The sequence below is a fragment of the Netta rufina genome, assembly GCF_964035555.1.
Source record: "Netta rufina genome assembly, chromosome: 2".
Taxonomy (NCBI): domain Eukaryota; kingdom Metazoa; phylum Chordata; class Aves; order Anseriformes; family Anatidae; genus Netta; species Netta rufina.
The window spans coordinates 158,420,975-158,439,789 of record NC_140124.1 but is presented as its reverse complement, the minus strand read 5'-3'; the positions used below and the strand labels follow the sequence as shown (position 1 = coordinate 158,439,789).

General features: G+C 67.1%; 2 protein-coding genes across 2 annotated transcripts; one reads left to right on the top strand and one right to left on the bottom strand.

Moving 5' to 3' along the window:
• Window positions 1-8,283: 8,283 nt before the first annotated feature.
• On the top strand, window positions 8,284-13,757 carry LOC311222519 (casein kinase II subunit alpha-like; the record flags this gene model as incomplete). Its single annotated transcript, XM_084306857.1, is given in 14 exon segments — window positions 8,284-8,298; window positions 8,300-8,339; window positions 8,342-8,363; window positions 8,617-8,728; window positions 9,168-9,269; window positions 9,511-9,561; window positions 10,284-10,343; window positions 10,692-10,775; window positions 11,824-11,934; window positions 12,049-12,150; window positions 12,670-12,770; window positions 12,881-13,029; window positions 13,126-13,215; window positions 13,352-13,757. Coding segments are annotated over 14 exon segments (1,155 nt in total). The 3' UTR covers window positions 13,468-13,757.
• Window positions 13,758-15,161: 1,404 nt separating this feature from the next.
• On the bottom strand, window positions 15,162-18,267 carry DGAT1 (diacylglycerol O-acyltransferase 1; the record flags this gene model as incomplete). The annotated part of the gene is given in 17 exon segments (XM_084281710.1): window positions 15,162-15,610; window positions 15,732-15,794; window positions 15,890-15,977; window positions 16,061-16,126; window positions 16,231-16,300; window positions 16,303-16,342; window positions 16,448-16,492; window positions 16,609-16,650; window positions 16,808-16,846; window positions 16,967-17,070; window positions 17,165-17,186; window positions 17,188-17,234; window positions 17,339-17,443; window positions 17,561-17,666; window positions 17,812-17,864; window positions 17,952-18,037; window positions 18,194-18,267. Coding segments are annotated over 17 exon segments (1,200 nt in total), but the record flags the coding sequence as incomplete, so codon positions are not given.
• Between the last annotated feature and the right edge of the window lie 548 nt (window positions 18,268-18,815).

The following is an 18,815-nucleotide window of genomic DNA, read 5'->3' as shown; positions in this document are numbered from 1 at the left end:
CCAGAATCCCAGTTCTGCCTCCAGACCCCACAGTGCTGCCCCCAGATCCCATAGCGATGTCCCCAGACCCCATAGAGCTGCCCCCAGTCCCATAGCAATGCCCCCAGCACTGCCCTCAGACCCCATAGCGCTGCCCTGAGCCTCCCCAGCAATGTCCCCAGACCCCATAGCACTGCCCCCAGTCCCCCCAGTGCTGCAGCAATGCTCTCAGTCCCCATAGCACTGGCCCCAAACACCATAGCACTGCCCCCAGTCCCCCCAGCAATGCTCCCTGTCCCCACAGCGATGTCCCCAGCACTTCCCCCAGACCCCATAGCACTGTCCCCAGACCCCCCCAGCACTGCCCCAGACTGCAGAGCGCTGCCTCCAGTCCCATAGCGATCCTCCCAGTCCCACCAGCAATGCTCCCAGTCCCCATAGCACTGCCTCCAGACCCCATAGTGATGTCCCCAGACCTCGTAGTGATGTCCCCAGACCCCATAGCGCTGCCCCCAGTCCCATAGCGATGTTCCCAGTCCCCCCAGCAATGCCCTAAGACCCCATAGCAATGCTCCCAGACCCCACAGTGATGTCTCCAGTGATGTCCCCAGACCCCATAGTGATGCCCCCAGTCCCATAGCGCTGCCCCAGCAATGCCCCCAGACCCCTTAGCGCTGCCCCCAGTCCCATAGCGATGTTCCCAGTCTCCCCAGTGATGCCCCCAGACCCTATAGTAATGCCCTCAGACCCCATAGCGCTGCCCCCAGTCCAGTAGCAATGTTCCCAGTCTCCCCTAGTGATGCCCCCAGACCCCATAGCGCTGCCCCCAGACCCCATAGCGCTGCCCCCAGACCCCATAGCACTACCCCCAGCCCCCCCCCCACGCCGTCCGCAGCCCCCCGGCGTCCCCCGGCTCACCCTCGGGGCTGGGCCATGCCTGCGGCTCGGGGCGCGGCGCTGCGGGACCGGGACCGGCGCCGCCCGGCCCGTTATAGCCGCAGGGGGCTGGGGAGGAGCCAGGTGGCCGCGGGCCAGCCAATCCCGCACGGCTCGGCACGGCTCGGCACGGCTCGGGTCGGTGCGGCACGGCACGGCCCGGTTCGGCACGGTGCGCCTTGGTGCGCCTTGGTGCGTCCTGGTGCGCCTTGGTGCGTCCTGGTGCGCCTTGGTGCGCCTCGGTGCGTCTCGGTGCGGCACGGCGCGGCGCGGCACTGCGGCGCCGGCGCCGGCACCGGGGGGGGGGCTGAGACAGCCCGGACCCCCCCAAACCGTGACTGGGGACCCAGCAGCTTCTTGGGGGACCCCAAAAGGCAAGAAGCAGGATCCCAGAACCCCCTTGGGGACCCCAAAACACAAGCGCCGTGGCTGATGCCCGCAGCATCGCTTTGGAGAGCCCAAAACCCAGAGGCATGTCCAGAACCCCCAGCCCCCCAGCACCTCTTTGTGGACCCCAAAACCATGACCAGGACCCCCAGAACCACTTTGGGGTCCCCAAAATGTCAAAACTATGGACAGGACCCCCCCACACCTACTCGGGGACCCCAAAACCCAAGCACCATGACTGACACCCGCAGCATCGCTTTGGAGAGCCCAAAACCCAGAGGCATGAGCAGAGCCCCCAGCACCATTTTGGGGACCCCAGAACCATGACCAGGACCCCCAGCACCACTTTGGGGTCCCCCAAAACTCCAAAACCATGACCAGGACCCACAGCACCTCTTTGGGGACCCCAAACCCAAGCACCATGACTGACACCCGCAGCATCGCTTTGGAGATCCCAAAATGCAGAGACATGACCAGAGCCCCCAGCACCTCTTTGGGGACCCCAAAACAATGACCAGGACCCCCAGCAGCACTTTGGGGTCCCCAAAAGCCCTGAACCACCGCTGGGACTCCCTGCATCACTTTGAGGACCCCAAAACACCAGAACCATGGACAGGACCCCCAGCACCATTTTGGGGATCCCAAAACCCCTGAACCACCACTGGGGCTCCCAGCACCACTTTGAGGACCTCAACACTCCAGAACCATGACCAGGACCCCCAGCACCTCTTTGGGGACCCCAAAACCCCTAAATCATGACCAGGAACCCCAGCACCAAAACCCAAGCACCATGACTGACACCCCCAGCACCACTTTGGGGTCCCCAAAACCTCTGAACCACCACTGGGACTCCCAGCACCACTTTGGGGACCCCAAAACCCCAGAACCATGACCGGCACCCCCAGCACCACTTTGGGAACCCCAAAACCACATCAGGGAACCCAGCACCACTTGGGGACCCCCCCCAACCTGTGTCTGGGGGCGGTGAGGACCCCTTCTCCCCCCACCCAAGCTCCCCCCCCCCACCCAGGTGCTGCGGGGCCCCCATCCCACCCCACTCCCCCCGCACATCCCAACAAGGGCCCTTTATGGCAGCGCTCAAAGCCCCTTTTGTTCCCCTGGGTTCTGGGGCTGGGGGCCGGGGGGCGCGCGCGCCCGGCTCCGGTTGCAGGGGGGGCAGCGGGGCCGGGGGGGGGGACGGCGGCGGTGCGGGGCTGGGGTCAGCACCCCCGGGGCACGAGGTGGCCCCCGTCCCCGTCCCCGTCCCCGTGGGGACAAGGCGCCGCTGTCACCACCCCGGCACCCTCCGGCCTCGTGGCCCCATCCGGCGTCACCCGGTCCCTGGCACTGGCACCGGGGGGGGGACGGCACCGGGGGGGGTGGGAAAGGGCCGGGTTGGGGGGTGCTGGGGGTCACTGGGGGTTACTGGGGGTTACTGGGGGCCACTGGGGGTCACTGGGGCCACACAGCACTGGGGAAATGGCACGGTGATGGTGAGCTGGTGCGGTGATGGGGAACTGGGACGGCCCCAGTGACTGGTACAGCCCCAGTAACTGGTATGTCTCTGGTAACTGGTACAACCCCAGTAACTGGTACAGCTCCAGTAACAGGTATGGCCCCAGTGACTGGTATGGCCCCAGTGACTGGTACAGCCCCAGTGACTGGTGCTCTGGTAACTGGTACGACCCCAGTAACTTGTAAGGCTCCAGTAACAGGTGTGGCCCCAGTAATCTGGGATTACTGGGATGGCCTCAGTAATCAGTACAGCCCCAGTAACTGGTACAGCTCCAGTGACTGGTACGGCCCCAGTAACTGGTATGGCTCTGGTAACTGGTATGACCCCAGTAACTTGTATGGCTCCAGTAACTGGTATGGCCCTAGTAACTGGGATGGCCTCAGTAACTGGTACGGCCCCAGTGACTGGTACAGCCCCAGTAACTGGTACGACCCCAGTAACTGCTACAGCTCCAGTAACTGGTATGGCCCCAGTAACTGGTACAGTTCCAGTAAGCACTCTGGTCCCAGTCACTGCCATGGCCCCATTAAGCTGAGATGGTCCCAGTAAGCCCCCAGTAAACCAGTGTGGGACCAGTGCCTGGCATGGGCCCAGTAACTGGTATGGCCCCAGTGACTGGTACAGCCCCAGTAACCAGTGCGGCCCTGGTGACCAGTATGGCCCCAGTAAGCACTGTGGCCCCGTTTACCAGCACCGCCCCAGTAACACCCAGTGCATGGGGTTATGGGGTTATGGGGACGTGGTTATAGAGATGGGGGTAAGGAAGAGAAGCTGGGGATGAGGACTGGGAGCACTGGGAGCACTGGGAGCTGGTGTCCCAGACAATACTGGGGACAGTGGTCCTGGGACAGACTGTACTGGGGGTACTGGGAGCCCTGGGAGCGTGTGCCTTGTACTGGGAATACTGAGAGCACTGGGAGCACTGGTGTCTGCCCTGACCGTGCTAGGGGCACTGGGGGCACTGGGAGCACTGGGATGGGAGCAGTGGGAGCACTGGGAGCACTGGAGGCACTGGTGTCACTGGGATGGAAGCACTGGGAGCACTGGGATGGGGACACTGGGGGCACTGGGGGCACTGGGTGCACTGGGACGGGAGCACTAGGAGCCCTGAGGGCACTGGGAGTACTAGTGTCACTGGGATGGGAGCACTGGGAGCACTGGTGATACCAAGAGCACTGGGATAGAGGCACTGGTGACACTGGGAGCACTGGGAGGCCTGGGATGGGAGCACTGGGAACACTGGGAGCAGTGGAGGTAATGGGATGGGAACACTGGGAGCACAGGTGGCACTGGGAGCACTGGGGGTAGAGGCACTGGGGAAACTGGGAGCACTGGGAGCACTGGGATGGGAGTACTGTGAGCACTGGTGCACTGGAATAGAGGCACTGGGAGCACTGGGAGCACTGGGATGGGAGCACTAGGAGCCCTGGGGGCACTGGGACTGGAGTACTGGGAGCACTGGGAGCACTGGGAGAACTGCTGACACCAAGACCACTGGGATAGAGGCATTGGTGGCACTGGGAGCACTGGGAGCCCTGGGACGGGAGCAATAGGAGCACTGTGAGCACTGGGATAGGGGTACTGGGAGCACTGGGATAGAGGCACTGGGAACACTGGGGGCACTGGGAGCACTGGGATGGGAGCACTGGGAGCACTGGGGACACTGGGATAGAGGCACTAGGAGCCCTGGGGCACTGGGACTGGAGTACTGGGAGCACTGGGAGCACTGGGAGCACTGGGACAGAGGCACTGGAGGCACTGGGAGCACTGGGGTAGAGGCACTGGGAACACTGGGAGCCCTGGGATGGGAACACTGGGAGCACTGGGGACACTGGGATAGAGGTACTGGGAGCACTGGGAGCACTGGGGGCACTGGGATAGAGGCCCTGGGAACACTGGGAGCACTGGGATAGAGGCACTGGGAGCACTGGGAGCACTGGGATAGAGGCACTGGGGAAACTGGGAGCACTGGGGGCACCGGGAGCACTGGGATAGAGGCAACTGGGAGCACTGGAGAACTGGGATGGGAGCACCGGGAGCCCTGGGGGCACTGGGATGGGAGTACTGGGAGCACTGGGAGCACTGGGAGCACTGGGATAGAGGCACTGGGAACACTGGGAGCACTGGACAGAGGCCCTGGGAACACTGGGAGCACTGGGGGCACCGGGAGCACTGGGATAGAGGCACTGGGAGCACTGGGAGCACTGGGATGGGAGCACTGGTGGCACTGGGAGCACTGGGAGCACTGGGATGGGAGTACTGGGAGCACTGGGAGCACTGGAGCACTGGGAGCACTGGGATGGGAGTACTGGGAGCACTGGGAGCACTGGGAGCACTGGTATGGGAGCACTGGTGGCACTGGGAGCACTGGGAGCACTGGATGGGAGCACTGGGAGCACTGGGAGCACTGGTATGGGAGCATTGGGAGCACTGGTGGCACTGGCACAGACCCACCGCTGCCCCCGTTGCCCCCTTTACCCCCCCCCCCCGCGCCCCTTCCCGTGCCCCCCCCGGTGCCTCCGCGCAGCCGCGGGTGGGGGTGGGGATGTCGGGGTGGGGGCGGGGCGGGCGGCGCCGTCCCCGGCGTCGGCTCCGGTTCGGGGGCGCCCCCCCGCGGCCCGGCGGGGGCTGGGCCCGGCCGAGGGCGCCGCCGGGAGCCGCCGGGAGCCGCCGGGAGGCGCCGGGAGCCCCCGGAGCCCCGGGAGCCGCCGCCCGCCGCCATCTTGCGGCGCCCCCCCCCCCGGCCCCGGGGAGCCCCCCGAGCCCCCCCCCCCGTCCCCCCCGCAGCGAGCAGACAGGTCCGGGGGGGAGGGGGGGGGGAGGGGAGGGGGGAGGGGAGGGGGAGGGGAGGGGGGGAGAGGAGGGGTGGGGGGGGAGGGGGGGTGGGGGTGGGAGTGGGAGGGGGTGGGAGTGGGAGTGGGATTGGGAGTGGGGAGGAGTGGGCGTGGGAGTGGGTGGGGGAGGGATTGGGATTGGGAGTGGGATTGGGATTAGGAGTGGGTGGGAGTGGGTGTGGGAGTGGGATTAGGAGGGGGTGGGAGTGGGATTGGGAGTGGGATTGGGAGTGGGTGGGAGTGGGTGTGGGATTGGGAGTGGGAGTGGAGATGAGTGGGTGTGAGAGTGAGCATGAGTGGGGGTGGGTGGGAGTGGGATTGGGATTGGAGTGGGATTAGGAGTGGGTGGGAGTAGGATTGGGATTGGGAGTAGGAGTGGGAGTGGGCAGGAGTGGGTGGGAGAGGGATTGGGAATGGGAGTGGGATGGGGAGTGGGTGGGAGTGGGAGAGGGAGGGGTTTGGAATGGGAATGGGATTGGGATTGGGGGTGGGTGGGAGTGGGAGTGGATGTGGGAGTGGGATTGGGATTGAGATTGGGATTGGGATTGGGATTGGGGGTGGGGGTGGGTGGGAGTGGGCGTGGGGGTGAGTGTGAGCACAAGTGGGAGTGGGTGGGCGGGAGCTGGAGTGGGCAGGAGTGGGTGTGGGAGTGGGTGGGAGTGGGATTGGGACTGGGAGTGGGATTGGGTGGGAGTGGGTGGGGAGTGGGTGGGAGTAGGCACGAGTGGGTGGTGGGAGTGGGCGTGAGTGGGGGGGGGGGGGAGTGGCAGTGGGAGGGTGTCAGGGGGCTCAATGAGGGAGGGGTGCCAGTGGGGGTGGGGGTGGGTGCAGGGGTGGGAGCGGTGGGGTCGGTGTGGGCATGGCCACGGGGTGGGGGCTCTGGGGGTGCACACGGGGGGGGCCCTGGGTGCGGGGTCTGCGGTGCCACGCTGCGCCGTGCCGTGGTACTGTGCCCATGCCATGCTGTGCCATGCGGTACTGCCCCGTGCCATGCCGTGCCATGGTGTGCCATGCCATGGTGTGCCGTGCCATGCCGTGCCATGCCGTGCCGTGCTGTGCCGTGCCGTGCCGTGCCATGCCGTGCCATGCTGTGCCATGCCGTGCCGTGCCGTGCCATGCTGTGCCATGCTGTGCCATGCCATGTGGCACCGCACTGTGCCATCCTGTGTGGTGCCATGCTGTTCTGTGCCACGCGGTGCCGTACTGTGCCGTACTGTGCCATGCTGTGCCACGCGGTGCCATGGGGTACCGCACTGTGCCACGCGGTACTGTGCTGTGCCATGCAGTACCACGCCGTGCCGTGCTGTGCCACGTGGTACTGCGTTGTGCTGTGCTGTGCCACGCGGTACCCACACCGTGCCATGCAGTACCATGACGTGCCATGCTGTGCCATGTGGTACCACACCGTACCATGCAGTACCATGCCGTGCCATGCTGTGCCATGCCATACCACACTGTGCATGCAGTACTGTGCCGTGCCATGCTGTGCCATGTGGTACCGTGTTGTGCTGTCCTGTGCCATGCGGTACCACACCGTGCCACGCAGTACCGTGATGTACCATGCTGTACCATGCTGTGCCACGCAGCACCACACCACGCCACGCCACACCACACCGTGCCATGCAGTCCCACCCTGTGCCACCTCACCCCACACACTCCCAACCCCTGCCCACACGCCACCCCCTGACGGTTTGGGGGCCGTTTCATGGCTTTTCTGGAGCCAGCTCTGAGCAGGCCGGGGGCACCCCCGTGGTGCCACCTCCCCAAACTGTGCCGGGTCCTGGCGGTGCCATCCCAGGCCTGTAGCTGGGACCCAGCCAGGACCTGACCGGGGCCGCATCACCCAAATCCTGGTGGTGCCAGGGCTCAGCCTGCGGAGCGGGGCCAGCCTCTCGCACTCGGGGTCGGTCTCGGGGTGTCCGTGTGGGGCCGTGGCAGTGGCCGAGCACCGGGGCTGTTGGCAAGGCCACGAGGTGCCTGGTGCCCGCCGCAGGGCTCGTGCTGCTGCTCTCGCTCCGTTCCCCGATGCGAGCGGTGCAGCCGTGGCCTTGGCGATGCCGCGTGCGCTCCGTGCCCCTCGCCCCGGTCCCCCCCCCCCGTGCCGGCTGCTGCAGGGACACCGCGTCCCGTGGCCGCCCTTGGCTCCGCGTCTCCCTGACCCGCCGCGGCTCTTGGCTGAGCACCGAGCACAACTCGGCTCGCTGACAGCTTCCCCACCTCCGCTGCGCGTCTCGGGGCCGTGCCGTGCCTGGCCTGGGGGGGGGTCCTGGCTCTGCGGCTGCGCCCCGGGGCCACATCCTGCACCCCAGCCCCCGCTGGGAGCACGTGGTGATGGTGACAGCCGCGGGTGCCGCGTCTGCCTGGTGGCACCGAGCTGGTGCCAGGCACTGCCCGGTCCCTGTCCTTGTCCCCGTCCCCGTGTCCCAGTCCCCACAGGACCTGAACCCAGCCCGGTTCCTCCAGTGGTGCTGGGGTGGGCGGCGTGGCGAGTGGCCAGGGGGGTGTCACGGAGCCCCTCGCACCCACCCGGCGCACCCCAGACTCCGATTTCTGCCGGGCTCTCCACCCCCAATTGACGCGTCTTTGTGGTTTTTAGGGTGAGCGAGGCGCCGCGCCTCTGGCCCTGGAAGCATGTCGGGGCCAGTGCCCCAGCCGGGCCAGGGTCTACGCGGACGTCAACACCCAGAGACGTCGCACGTCGTGGAGTGGGGGTACGCCGGCTTCCCTCAGCCCCCTCGGGTGACCCCTCCGTGCGTCTGACCCGTGGCTGTGGGCACGGTTTTCTCCTGGCTCCCTGCATGGAGCATTTATTCCTGCACCCCCTCGGGTTTTTTTATTTTATTTATTCCTGCTTCCCCCGGCCCCGCTGCTCTCCGCGGTCTCCCCAAGGCGCTGGAGCCGCCGCGCTCCAGCCCCGGCCCGGCTGCCTCCTCCTCACTGCCTCTTCCTCTCCTTCCCCGGCAGCAACCAGGACGACTACCAGCTCGTGCGGAAGCTCGGCCGCGGCAAATACAGCGAGGTCTTCGAAGCCATCAACATCACCAACAACGAGAAGGTGGTGGTGAAAATCCTCAAGGTGGGCGCGCGCCAGGGCTCGTCGCCGCCGGGCTCCTCGTGCCCTGCGGCTGAGCACGGGCACAGCCCCACGGCCCCAGGGGGGGGCTCCATGCGCTGCCCCGGCCCTGGTGACGTCTGGGGGCCACGTTTTGGCTCTCTGGGGGGCGAGCTCATTTCTGTGGTGGGACTAAAGCAGGCGTAGCGATGGTTTGTAGGATGCATGAGTTACGGGGCATGGGGCGGTTCATGGGTTTGGAGAGCCCACGCTCGCTCCTGGCTGCTTTTCCTAGGGAAAGAATTCCCCGAGGCCCCCCCAAAGCAGGGCACGAGGTTCCTAAGGTGGTGGGGAGCTGCTGTCCTCGGGGGGGGCAGAGCCATAGCGCTGGGGAATGCGCCCACTTGCCACGGTGTGAGGGGCCGGCGAGGGCTCTGAGCGCAGCCCGCTTTGTGCTTGCCAGCCCGTGAAGAAGAAGAAGATCAAGCGCGAGATCAAGATCCTGGAGAACCTCCGGGGGGGCCCCAATATCATCAGCCTGCTGGACATCGTGAAGGACCCCGTGGTGAGGAAGGGCAGGGGGCAGCCCCGCAGCCACCCGCGGCGGCCCCGAGAGGGTGGAGACGGGGAGGCAGCAGCGGGGGTTGGGCACGCCGCCTGCCTGGCCCTGCTGTGGGCATCCCAAACCTCTTTTTCCCCTTTTTTCCCCTCTTTTTTCCCCTTTTTTTCCCTCTTTTTCCCCTTTTTTCCTTCTTTTTCCCGTTTTTTTCCCTCTTTTCCCTGTTTTCTCCCCTCCCACCCTGCAGTCCCGGACGCCCGCCCTGGTCTTCGAGCACGTCAACAACACGGACTTCAAGGTGAGCGCACGCTGCCTCGGGGACCTGGAGGGGGCTGGGGGAAACTGGGGGGGTCCCGAACCCCCCTGCAGAGCCAGCAGCGCACCCCAGCCCCCCCGTGGGGTGTCTCAGACGTGGGGCTGCAGCCGGCTGCTCCTTGCTGCTTGACAGCTGGGGGCTGAGCCGTGGCACCGAGCCGGTGCTCGCGCTTGTGCCGGCCGATCCCGGTCTCTCCACCCCGGCGGTGCCACCGGGCACTGCCCCTAAGTCACAGCCCCTGGGGGCAGGCAGGGGCTGCGGAGCGGAGTTTGGGGGAGCTGGGAGGTGAATTTAGGTGGGAGGTGGCGATTTGGTGAAGCTGCTGCCCGGGCTGGGGCTGCTCCACGAGTCACGAGCGCGCTGGCAGCCCCGCTGCTGCCCTTTCGCCTCCCTGGCTCCTGTCCCCGGGGTTTGGCTTTGGGCTGCTGCAGCTCCCGAGGGCACGCAGGCTTCCACCCTCATCCCCCCACCCCGGTGGGAGCTGAGCCCCCCACCCCGGTGCACGGTTTGGGGCTCCCTTTTTGCCCCTGTTGGGACTGGGCTGGGGCCAGGCCACCCTGCTTCTCCCTGGGGTGTGCTGCTGTGAAATTTGGGGAGGTTTTGGGGGGGGTGTGCCGAGCTGCCCCAGAGCTGTTCTGCCCCTCGGTGCTCCTGCTCGGGGGCCCCCCGGGCGCCGCGTTCACTGCCTCTCCCTGTTCTCGCAGCAACTCTACCAGACGCTGTCCGACTTCGACATACGCTTCTACATGTACGAGATCCTAAAGGTGAGCCCCCGGGACACCCCCCCCCGAGCACAGAGCCACCACCAACACCCCCGGGGGAGCCCTGCTTGGCCCTGAATCCCGCCGGCGGCACCGCGGCACGGGGAGGCTGCGAGGCTGGTGGCGGTGGAGCGCGGCGGCGGAGGCTGAAGGGGACGAGGCCACCACGCCCTTGGGCAGCCTCCCGCTGCCACCTGCCTCCCCCGGGGTCCCCAGGGTCCGGAGACCCCCCCCCCGGGGCCGTGTTTGTGCTCGCCGAGCCTGGCGTCACCGTGGTGCAGCCTTGGGGTCTGTCCTTCGTGCTGGCCCCCCTGCCCCTGCCCCGCGGTGACGCCGCTGTTGCGCCCGCAGGCGCTGGATTACTGCCACAGCATGGGCGTCATGCACCGCGACGTCAAGCCACACAACGTCATGATTGACCACGAGCACAGAAAGGTACGGCCGGGACCCCGTGTGCCCCCACCCTGCCCCCCAAGTCCCTTGGGTGGCTGTGGTTATCCCGGCACGGCACCGGTTCCTCTCCCAGCGCCCTGCGCTCAGCCCGGCCCCGAAACGTCCCCGGCGCGGTGCGGCTCTGGTGCTGCCCGGCCCTGCTCCCGAGCCCTCGTGGGGAGGGCTGGCCTCGCAGCTGCTGCTTTGGCAAAAAGGGGCGGCCATAAAAACCCGCACCTGCGCCCCGTAAACCCGCTTTATGTGCCAGCTGCTTGGCGGCAGCTCGGGCTTGTAAACCCGACTTCAGATCCCTTCCGGCGCGCGGCGGCGCCCGGCCACCTGCGCTCCACGCATAAATCGGACTTCAAACGGCGTCTCGGGAAGGGGGGGGGGGGCAGCTGGTAATCACCCCGTTATCGGGGTGGAACGGGGCCGGCCCCGTGCACCCCATGGGCACGCTGCCCTTTGAAACTGCCCCGTCACCGCTGCCGCGGTGGCCTGGCACCCGGCGCACCCAGCCCGTGCCCTGCGCCGAGCCCGTCCGTCCTTTCCCCTAAATTCGTGCCACCCCCAAATCGGGGGGGGGCTGGAGGCTCGTTGTGGGCAGCAGAGGTCCCAAAGTTAATAAGGGTTCGGTTTGAGGTGGGGGGAGGCAGGGTGGGGGTGTGTTTCCTATAGGAGCTGGAGGGCTGTGGTTAGGGAGCGCGGGGCCCAGCCGGGCGCTGCGCGGCGTTTAACGGCCTGCCTGATGGACCGGGGCCTGCCTCAGCTGCTGCCCTAATTAGTGGGGCCGGGGGGGTGATCCTAACGAGTCTGAGAAACGATCTGAAAATCTTTAGGGGGGGCGACGAGGTGGCTGTGGTCGTCGGGGCACCGCTGCGCTGCGCTCGTCCCGCTGCGCCCACCGCGGGGCTCGGCACCGCTGTCACCGCGCGCACCGCGACGGGGCCGGTGCTGGCACTGAGCCCCACGAGCTGGGAGCCCCCGGGGGGGGCTGGGGGGTCGGTGCCAGCGCCCTCCCTTTGTCCCTTTCCCCCTTTCTCCCTCCCAGCTGCGCCTGATCGACTGGGGGCTGGCGGAGTTCTACCACCCCGGCCAGGAATACAACGTGCGGGTGGCCTCGCGCTACTTCAAGGGCCCGGAGCTCCTGGTGGATTACCAGGTACGGCTCCGCTGACCTCCAGGGGCTGGGGGCACGCCCGGGGGACCCCCGCTCGGGGCCGTGCCGGCAGCCCGGGGGTGTCCCAGCTCCCACCCCGTCCCGTGTCCTTGCCAGATGTATGACTACAGCCTGGACATGTGGAGTTTGGGCTGCATGCTGGCCAGCATGATCTTCCGGAAAGAGCCCTTCTTCCACGGCCACGACAACTACGACCAAGTGAGCCCCCCCCCCTTGCACTAACTCGCCCGCCACCCACCCCACCGTGCCACCCGCTGACTCCCGGGGTCCCCTCCCCAAGCCGGGGTCTCCTCTCGCTGCGTCCTTCCCCCTGCTGGAGGCAGAGCGCTGCCGGTGGCTGCGTCCAGCTCCTGGGCGGGGGGCAAGGCACTGTTATACTGGGAGGCGCAAATGGGGCTGCATGCGGGCACCCCATAACGCACCCACACATCCCTGGCTGCTGGCACCCATGGGACACGGATTTGGAGGGGTCCAGCAGGAGCAGAGCCGTTCCCTGACCGTATCGGCCCCATACACGGCACCAGCCCGGCAGGCTGTAGGGCCCCCCGCCCACACCACGGCACTGGCTGATTTCTGTCACTTTCCCCCCCAAATTGTCCCGTTCCCAGCGGGGAAACGAGGGGTGGCAGGGTCCGGGACTGGGACCAGCCAGGCAGGGAACTGGTCCCTGCGGGGTCACCACCACCAACCCCGCCACCTTTCCTTCCCCCGTGCCAGCTCGTGCGCATCGCCAAGGTGCTGGGGACGGAGGACCTGTACGACTACATCGACAAGTACAACATCGAGCTCGACCCCCGCTTCAACGACATCCTGGGCAGGTGGGTGGCTGCCCCGGCGCGCGGTGCTGCGTGCGCCATCCTCCTCCTCCTCCTCCTCCTCCTCCTCCTCTTCCTCCTCCTCTTCTTCCTCGCCCTCCTGCTCCCGGCAGACACTCGCGGAAGCGGTGGGAGCGCTTCGTGCACAGCGAGAACCAGCACCTGGTGAGCAGCGAGGCGCTGGATTTCCTGGACAAGCTGCTGCGCTACGACCACCAGACGCGGCTGACGGCCCGCGACGCCATGGAGCACCCCTACTTCTGTACGTCCCCGGCGGGGTGAGGGGGGGCGGCGAGGCACCGGCGCTCCTTTTGGCGCACTGGGGGCCACCCCTGACGCCATCCCCTCTGCCCCGCAGATCCCATAGCGAAAGACCCGGCGAGGATCGGCCCCTCGGCCGCGCTCTCGGCCAGCACCACGCCTGTCAGCTCCTCCAGCATGTTGGCAGGTGGGTGCCGGCGCGGGGGCACGCCGGGGGCGCACCGGGGGGCGCGCGGCACCGAGCCGCGCCGGCTCCTGGCTCTGCCTCCTGCTCCTGGCCTCGTCCTGCTGGAGCCTGACGCCCCGTTCTCTCCCCGGCGCAGGCATTACCTCGATGTCCGCGGCGCAGCCCCTGGGCAGCCTGGCCGCCTCGCCCGGCATCTCCTCCCCGAACGCTTTGGGCTCTCCGGTGCCCGCCGCAGCGGGCGCCCAGCCCTGACCTCGCGCCGCTGCCGCCGCCGCCGCCTTCGCCCTCCCCGCGCCAGCCGAAACGGGGCAGGGTTGGGGTGGGTTGGGGTGGTGTGGGGGTGTGGGGGGCGCTCTGGAATTTTTATTTTTATTTCTGTCGAGTGCGAAACGCAGAAGAGCAAAGCCGTAGGGTCCTTTTTTCCCCCCCCACCCGCCCCGTGCCGGGGTGAGGAGTTGGCCGCCTGCTTCCCGCAGGGCAGGGACGCGACTGCGGTGTAGGAACGGAAAATGGAGAATAAATTTTATTTTCTATGTCCCTAACCCGAGGGCAGCGGGTTCCTGAATGGGGGGGGGGGGCACGGGCACGCGGCGGTGCCCCCGCGACGGCTCCGGCGCGAAGCCAGAGCAGGGCCCAGTGGCCCCAAATCCCAGTGCCCCCAAATCCCAGTGCCCCCCAGTTTGGGGGCTGTGACCCCCCCCAAAAAAAAATAGCAGCTTGTGCCCAGATTGGGGGAAGGTGGGGAGGGCCCGGGGGGTTCCTCAATGAGGTCCAGAGCTCCCCAGGGAGGAATCCGGGACAGAAAATGCCCCAAGGACAGGCCCAGGGGCAAGGTTGAGCCCCACAAGTGGCCCTGGGGCAAGGCCCAGCCCCACAACCAGCCCTGGGGATAAGGGGGAGCCCCACAAGTGGCCCCAGGCACAAAGTTGAGCCCCACAACCAGGCCCAGGGCAAGGCTGAGCCCCAAAACCAGCCCCACAAGCAGCCCTGTGGTCAAGGCCCAGCCCCACACATGGCCCTGGGGCAAGGCCCAGCCCCACAACCAGCCCTGGGGGCAAGGTGGAGCCCCACAAGTGGCCTCGTGGGCAAAGCTGAGCCCCACAAACAGGCCTGGGGGGCAAGGCTGAGCCCCACAAGTGGCCTTGGGGCAAAGCACAGCCCCACAAGCAGCCCTGGGGTCAAGGGCCCGGCCCCACAAGCAGCCCCAGTGTCAAGGTCAAACCCCACAAGTGACCCCAAGGGCAAAGCTGAGCCCCACAAGTGGCCCTGGGGACACGGCTGAGCCCCATAAGTAGCCCCAGGGACACAAACAAGCCCCACAAGTGACCCCATGGGCAATGCTGAGCCCCACAACCAGCCCCGGGGTCAAGGTCAAGCCCCACAAGTGACCCCATGGGCAAGGCCAAGCCCCCACAGCCAGCCCCACAAGTGGCCCCGGGGTCAAGGTCAAGCCCCACAAGCAGCCCCATGGGCAAAGCTCAGCCCCACGGGCAAAGCTCAGCCCCACAAGTGACCCCAGGATCAAGGCCAAGCCCCACAAGTGACCCCATAGGCAAAGCTCAGCCCCACAAGCAGCCTTGGGGGCAAGGCCAAGCCCCACAAGCAGCCCCAAAAGTGACCCCAGGGTCAAGGTCAAGCCCCAGAAGCAGCCCCATGGGCAAAGCTCAGCCCCACAAGCAGCCCCAAGGACACAACCAAGCCCCACAAGTGACCCCATAGGCAAAGCTCAGCCCCACAACCAGCCCCGGGGTCAAAGCCAAGCCCCACAAGCAGCCCCAAAAGTGACCTCAGGGTCAAGGCCAAGCCCCACAAGTGACCCCACGGGCAATGCCGAGCCCCATAACCAGCCCCCTGCTGCCATGGGGGGGGACACGATGGCTCTTGGGGTCCAGGGGGGGTCCCAAGGGGGGGGGGCAGAGACACAAATTGGGCACAGGGCGTAGGAAACCAGAGCCTTTAATCCCTCGGCGGCCCAAAAGAGCCCAAAAAAGTTCACAGAAGAGGCCAGGAGGGCCCAGGCCAGGCCTTTTGGGAGGGGGGTGGCCAGCTCCGTGCCCCCCCACCGTGACATTTTGGGGCTGGGGGGGGGGGGTCCGAGCAGTGCCCCCCCCAACACCCCGGGGGGCTATTGCAGCGATCCGACATTCACTTCGGGACGAGGGGGGGGGCCCCCGTACAAACACGGGGGGGGGGCCTCCCGGGACCCCCACCCACAGTATTGAGGGTTGTGGGGGGGGGGGGGTCTTCAGCTCCCCCCCCCCTCGTAGTTGAGCACGTAGTAGTCGTGCACGTACATGAGGACGGCGATGGGCTGCCCGATGATCAGCGACATCCAGACGGCCGCGTTGCCGTAGTTCCCCCTGAGGAACTTGGACACGAACCAGGCCAAAGGGATCTGGGATGGGGGGGGGGGGGGTCACAGCAACCTCAGAGCCCCCCCCCCGGGGTCCTGTGGGGTTGGGGAGAGGGGGGGCGCACAGGGTTTTGGGGTGTCCCCCCCCCCCATCCCCTCTTACCTGCGCCGCCATCCCCATGAAAGCCCAGAGGCGAAACATCTTCAGGGGGACGCTCACCAAATACTGGGGGGGGGGGCAAAAAGGACAGCGGGGGGTCACGTAATTAAAAAGGGGGGGGTGAAGACCACCCTGGGGGGGGTCTCGGGGGCGACACCGACCTCGTGGAAGAAGGCGGAGGCGAGGAAGACGGCCGTCTGCGCCGTCCACTTGCTGACCCCCCGCTTCAGCATGGGCTTGTAGAAATGTCTGGGGAGGGGCAGGGGGGGCGAATTAGGGTGGGGGGGGGGACGCGGGACCCTCCCAAAGCGCCCCCCACCCCAAAAAAAAACCTGAGGCACCACTTGTGCACGGGGATGTTCCAGTTCTGCCAGAAGTAGGTCACCGACTCCGAGTTCCTACAGAGGAGGGGGGGGACATGGGTTAGGGGGTGGGGGGGGGGCAAAAAGGGGATTGTGCCCCCCCCCCTAAGACCCCCCCGGGACCCCCCCCCCCAGCTCACCACCAGTCCCGGTAAAACTCCCGGTCCCCGAATTGCAGCAGCTCGGCCACGGCGTTGAGGCAGGAGTGAAGAACCAGTAGAAGAAGATGAGCCAGATGAGGTGGTTGGGGACCTGGGGGGGGGGGCACAGGGGTGGGGGGGGGGGTCACGGGGGGGTCCTGACCCCCCCCCATCATCATCATCATCATCATCATCATGGGGGGGGTGGGGTACTCACGGCCAGCTTGAGGAGCCGCTCGATGATGCGGGAGTAATCCATGTCCTATAGGGGAGGGGGGCAGCGCCATCAGCCCCAGACCCCCCCCAAAAATAAAAAAAAGATAATATGGGAAGGGGGTGACCCCCCCCCCCAAAAAAAAAAGCCCCCCCCCAGCTCACCCGGAACGGCTTCATGGAGTTTTGGATCGTGGGCACCATCCACTGCAAGGGAGAAGCTGCTGAATGCGTCCCCCCCCCCCCCCCCCAAAAAAAAACCACCCCCAAGACACCAGAGCCCCCCCCCCCCCCTCTTTTTGGGGATAGGGGGGGGGGCGCACAGCCAGGCCCCCCCCCCCCCAAAAACCCCAACCCCAAATACCTGCTGGATCAGCCCCACCATCAGCTGGATGAAGAAGAGCTGCAAAAGGGGGACGGAGGGGGGTGACCTCGGGGGGGACACCCCCAGAATGGGGGGGGGCTGCCCCCCCCCCCAAATTTGAAGCCCCCCCCCCAATTTAAAGCCCCCCCCCCATCTCACCATCTCGAAGAGGCGCCGCAGCAGGAAGCGCTTGCGGATGCGGGGGGAGCGGGGGAAGTTGAGCTCGTAGCACAGGGTGGGGGCCAGCAGGAAGTAATAGAGGTCTGTGGGGCGATAGCCGTGAGGGGGGGGGCACCTCAAGACCCCCCCCATAAAAAAAAATTTCCCCCCCCCACCCCCTTTTTTTGGGGTACTTACTGCTGTAGGTGAGGTTTATCGGGGTAGGCGACCCCGCTCTTGCCCACGTCCCCGTTGGCTTTGGCGGCTCCTGGGGGGGGGGGTTTAAGGAGATGGGGGGGGGTGTGAGGGGTCTCGGACACCCCGGGGGGGGGTCCCAACGCCCCCCCCCCCCCCCCCAAAACAGCCTCGTACCTGGGGGGGCCGCTTTGGCCTCGCGGCACCACTTGTTGAGGTCCCTGAAGGAGAAGAGCTTGAGGAAGAGGACGGTGTAGATGGCCAGGGTGAGCACGGCCCCCACTGCAAGCAGGGACACGGGGGGGGGGGGGTCAGGAGGCTGGGGGGGGGGGTCTCAGGGTGTGGGGGGGTCCCGGGGGGGGGGGAAGAACCCCCCCCCACAATGTCCCGGGTCCTCACCGGGCGTGATGGAGGTGACGGCGAGCACCACGGCGGCGGGGAAGCAGAGGATGGCCAGCAGGTTGGCGGCGTGCAGCGCGGCCCCCGCCCGCTCCGACAGCGAGCCCTGGGGTTTTGGGGAGGAAAAGGGGGTCGTGGGGTGCGTGGGGGGGGCACAGCAGGACCCCCCCCCCACACCCACACACAACCCACGGAGCCCCCTCCCCACCCACGGAGCCCCCCCACCCTCCTTTTCTCGCTCGGGGGCTCACCGCCGCCAGCCGCCTCTCCAAGGCGAGCGCCGCCAGGGCGAAGACGTTGGCCACTGTTTTTGGGGGGGGAGGAAGAGGAGGAGGAAGTCAGCGAGGGGGGGGCACGCCGCGCGGCCCCCCCCCCACCCCAAAACACCCACCGATGATGAGGCAGAGCGAGGGCCAGCTGTAGGGGTCCTTGAGGAACAGGGACACCACCTGGATGGGGTCCACCAGGATGCCGTACCTGCGCCGGGGAGGTGAGGGGGGGGGGACCCTGAATACTTTGGGTGTCCCCCCCCCCCAAAAAAAAAAAAGGGTTGTGGGGGGGGGCACAACCTCAGGGACGGGGTCAGAGGTCGCCGTCTGTCTGTCTGTCCGTCCCCCCCCCCCCCTCGCTTACTTGATGAGGTTTTCCAGGAAGAGCCGAGCGTTGCTCAACACCTGCAAGAGCCGGGCGGGCGTTGCGCACGGAGAGGGGGGGGGGGGGCACCCAAAACCCCCCCCCAACCCCCCCCCCAAACCCCCCCCTCAGCCTCAGGCCTGTCCCCAACCCCCCCCCTGGGGTTGCCCCGAGGTCGTGACCCCCCCCTCGGGGTTCCCATGGGGTGGGGGGGGTGATGGGGAGCCTGCCCCTTGTCCCCCCCCCCCTTCCCCGGGAGCCGCCCGTGCCACGCGGCCGCGCCTCTGGGGCAGGGTTCAGGCGGGTGGCGAGGGGAAGGGCGGAACTGGGGGTACTGGGACCCAACTGGGAGCACTGGGGGGCACTGGAGGACATTGGGGACCCCAATTGGGGGCACTGGGGGGCACTGGGGACCCCAACTGGGAGCACTGGGGGGCACTGGAGGACACTGGGGACCCAACTGGGAGCACTGGGGGGCACTGGGGACCCCAACTGGGAGCACTGAGGACCCAACTGGAAGCACTGGGGACACTGAGGACCCAACTGGGGGCACTGGGGGGCACTGGGGACCCCAACTGGGGGCACTGGGGGCACCAACTGGGGGCACTGGGGGGCACTGGGG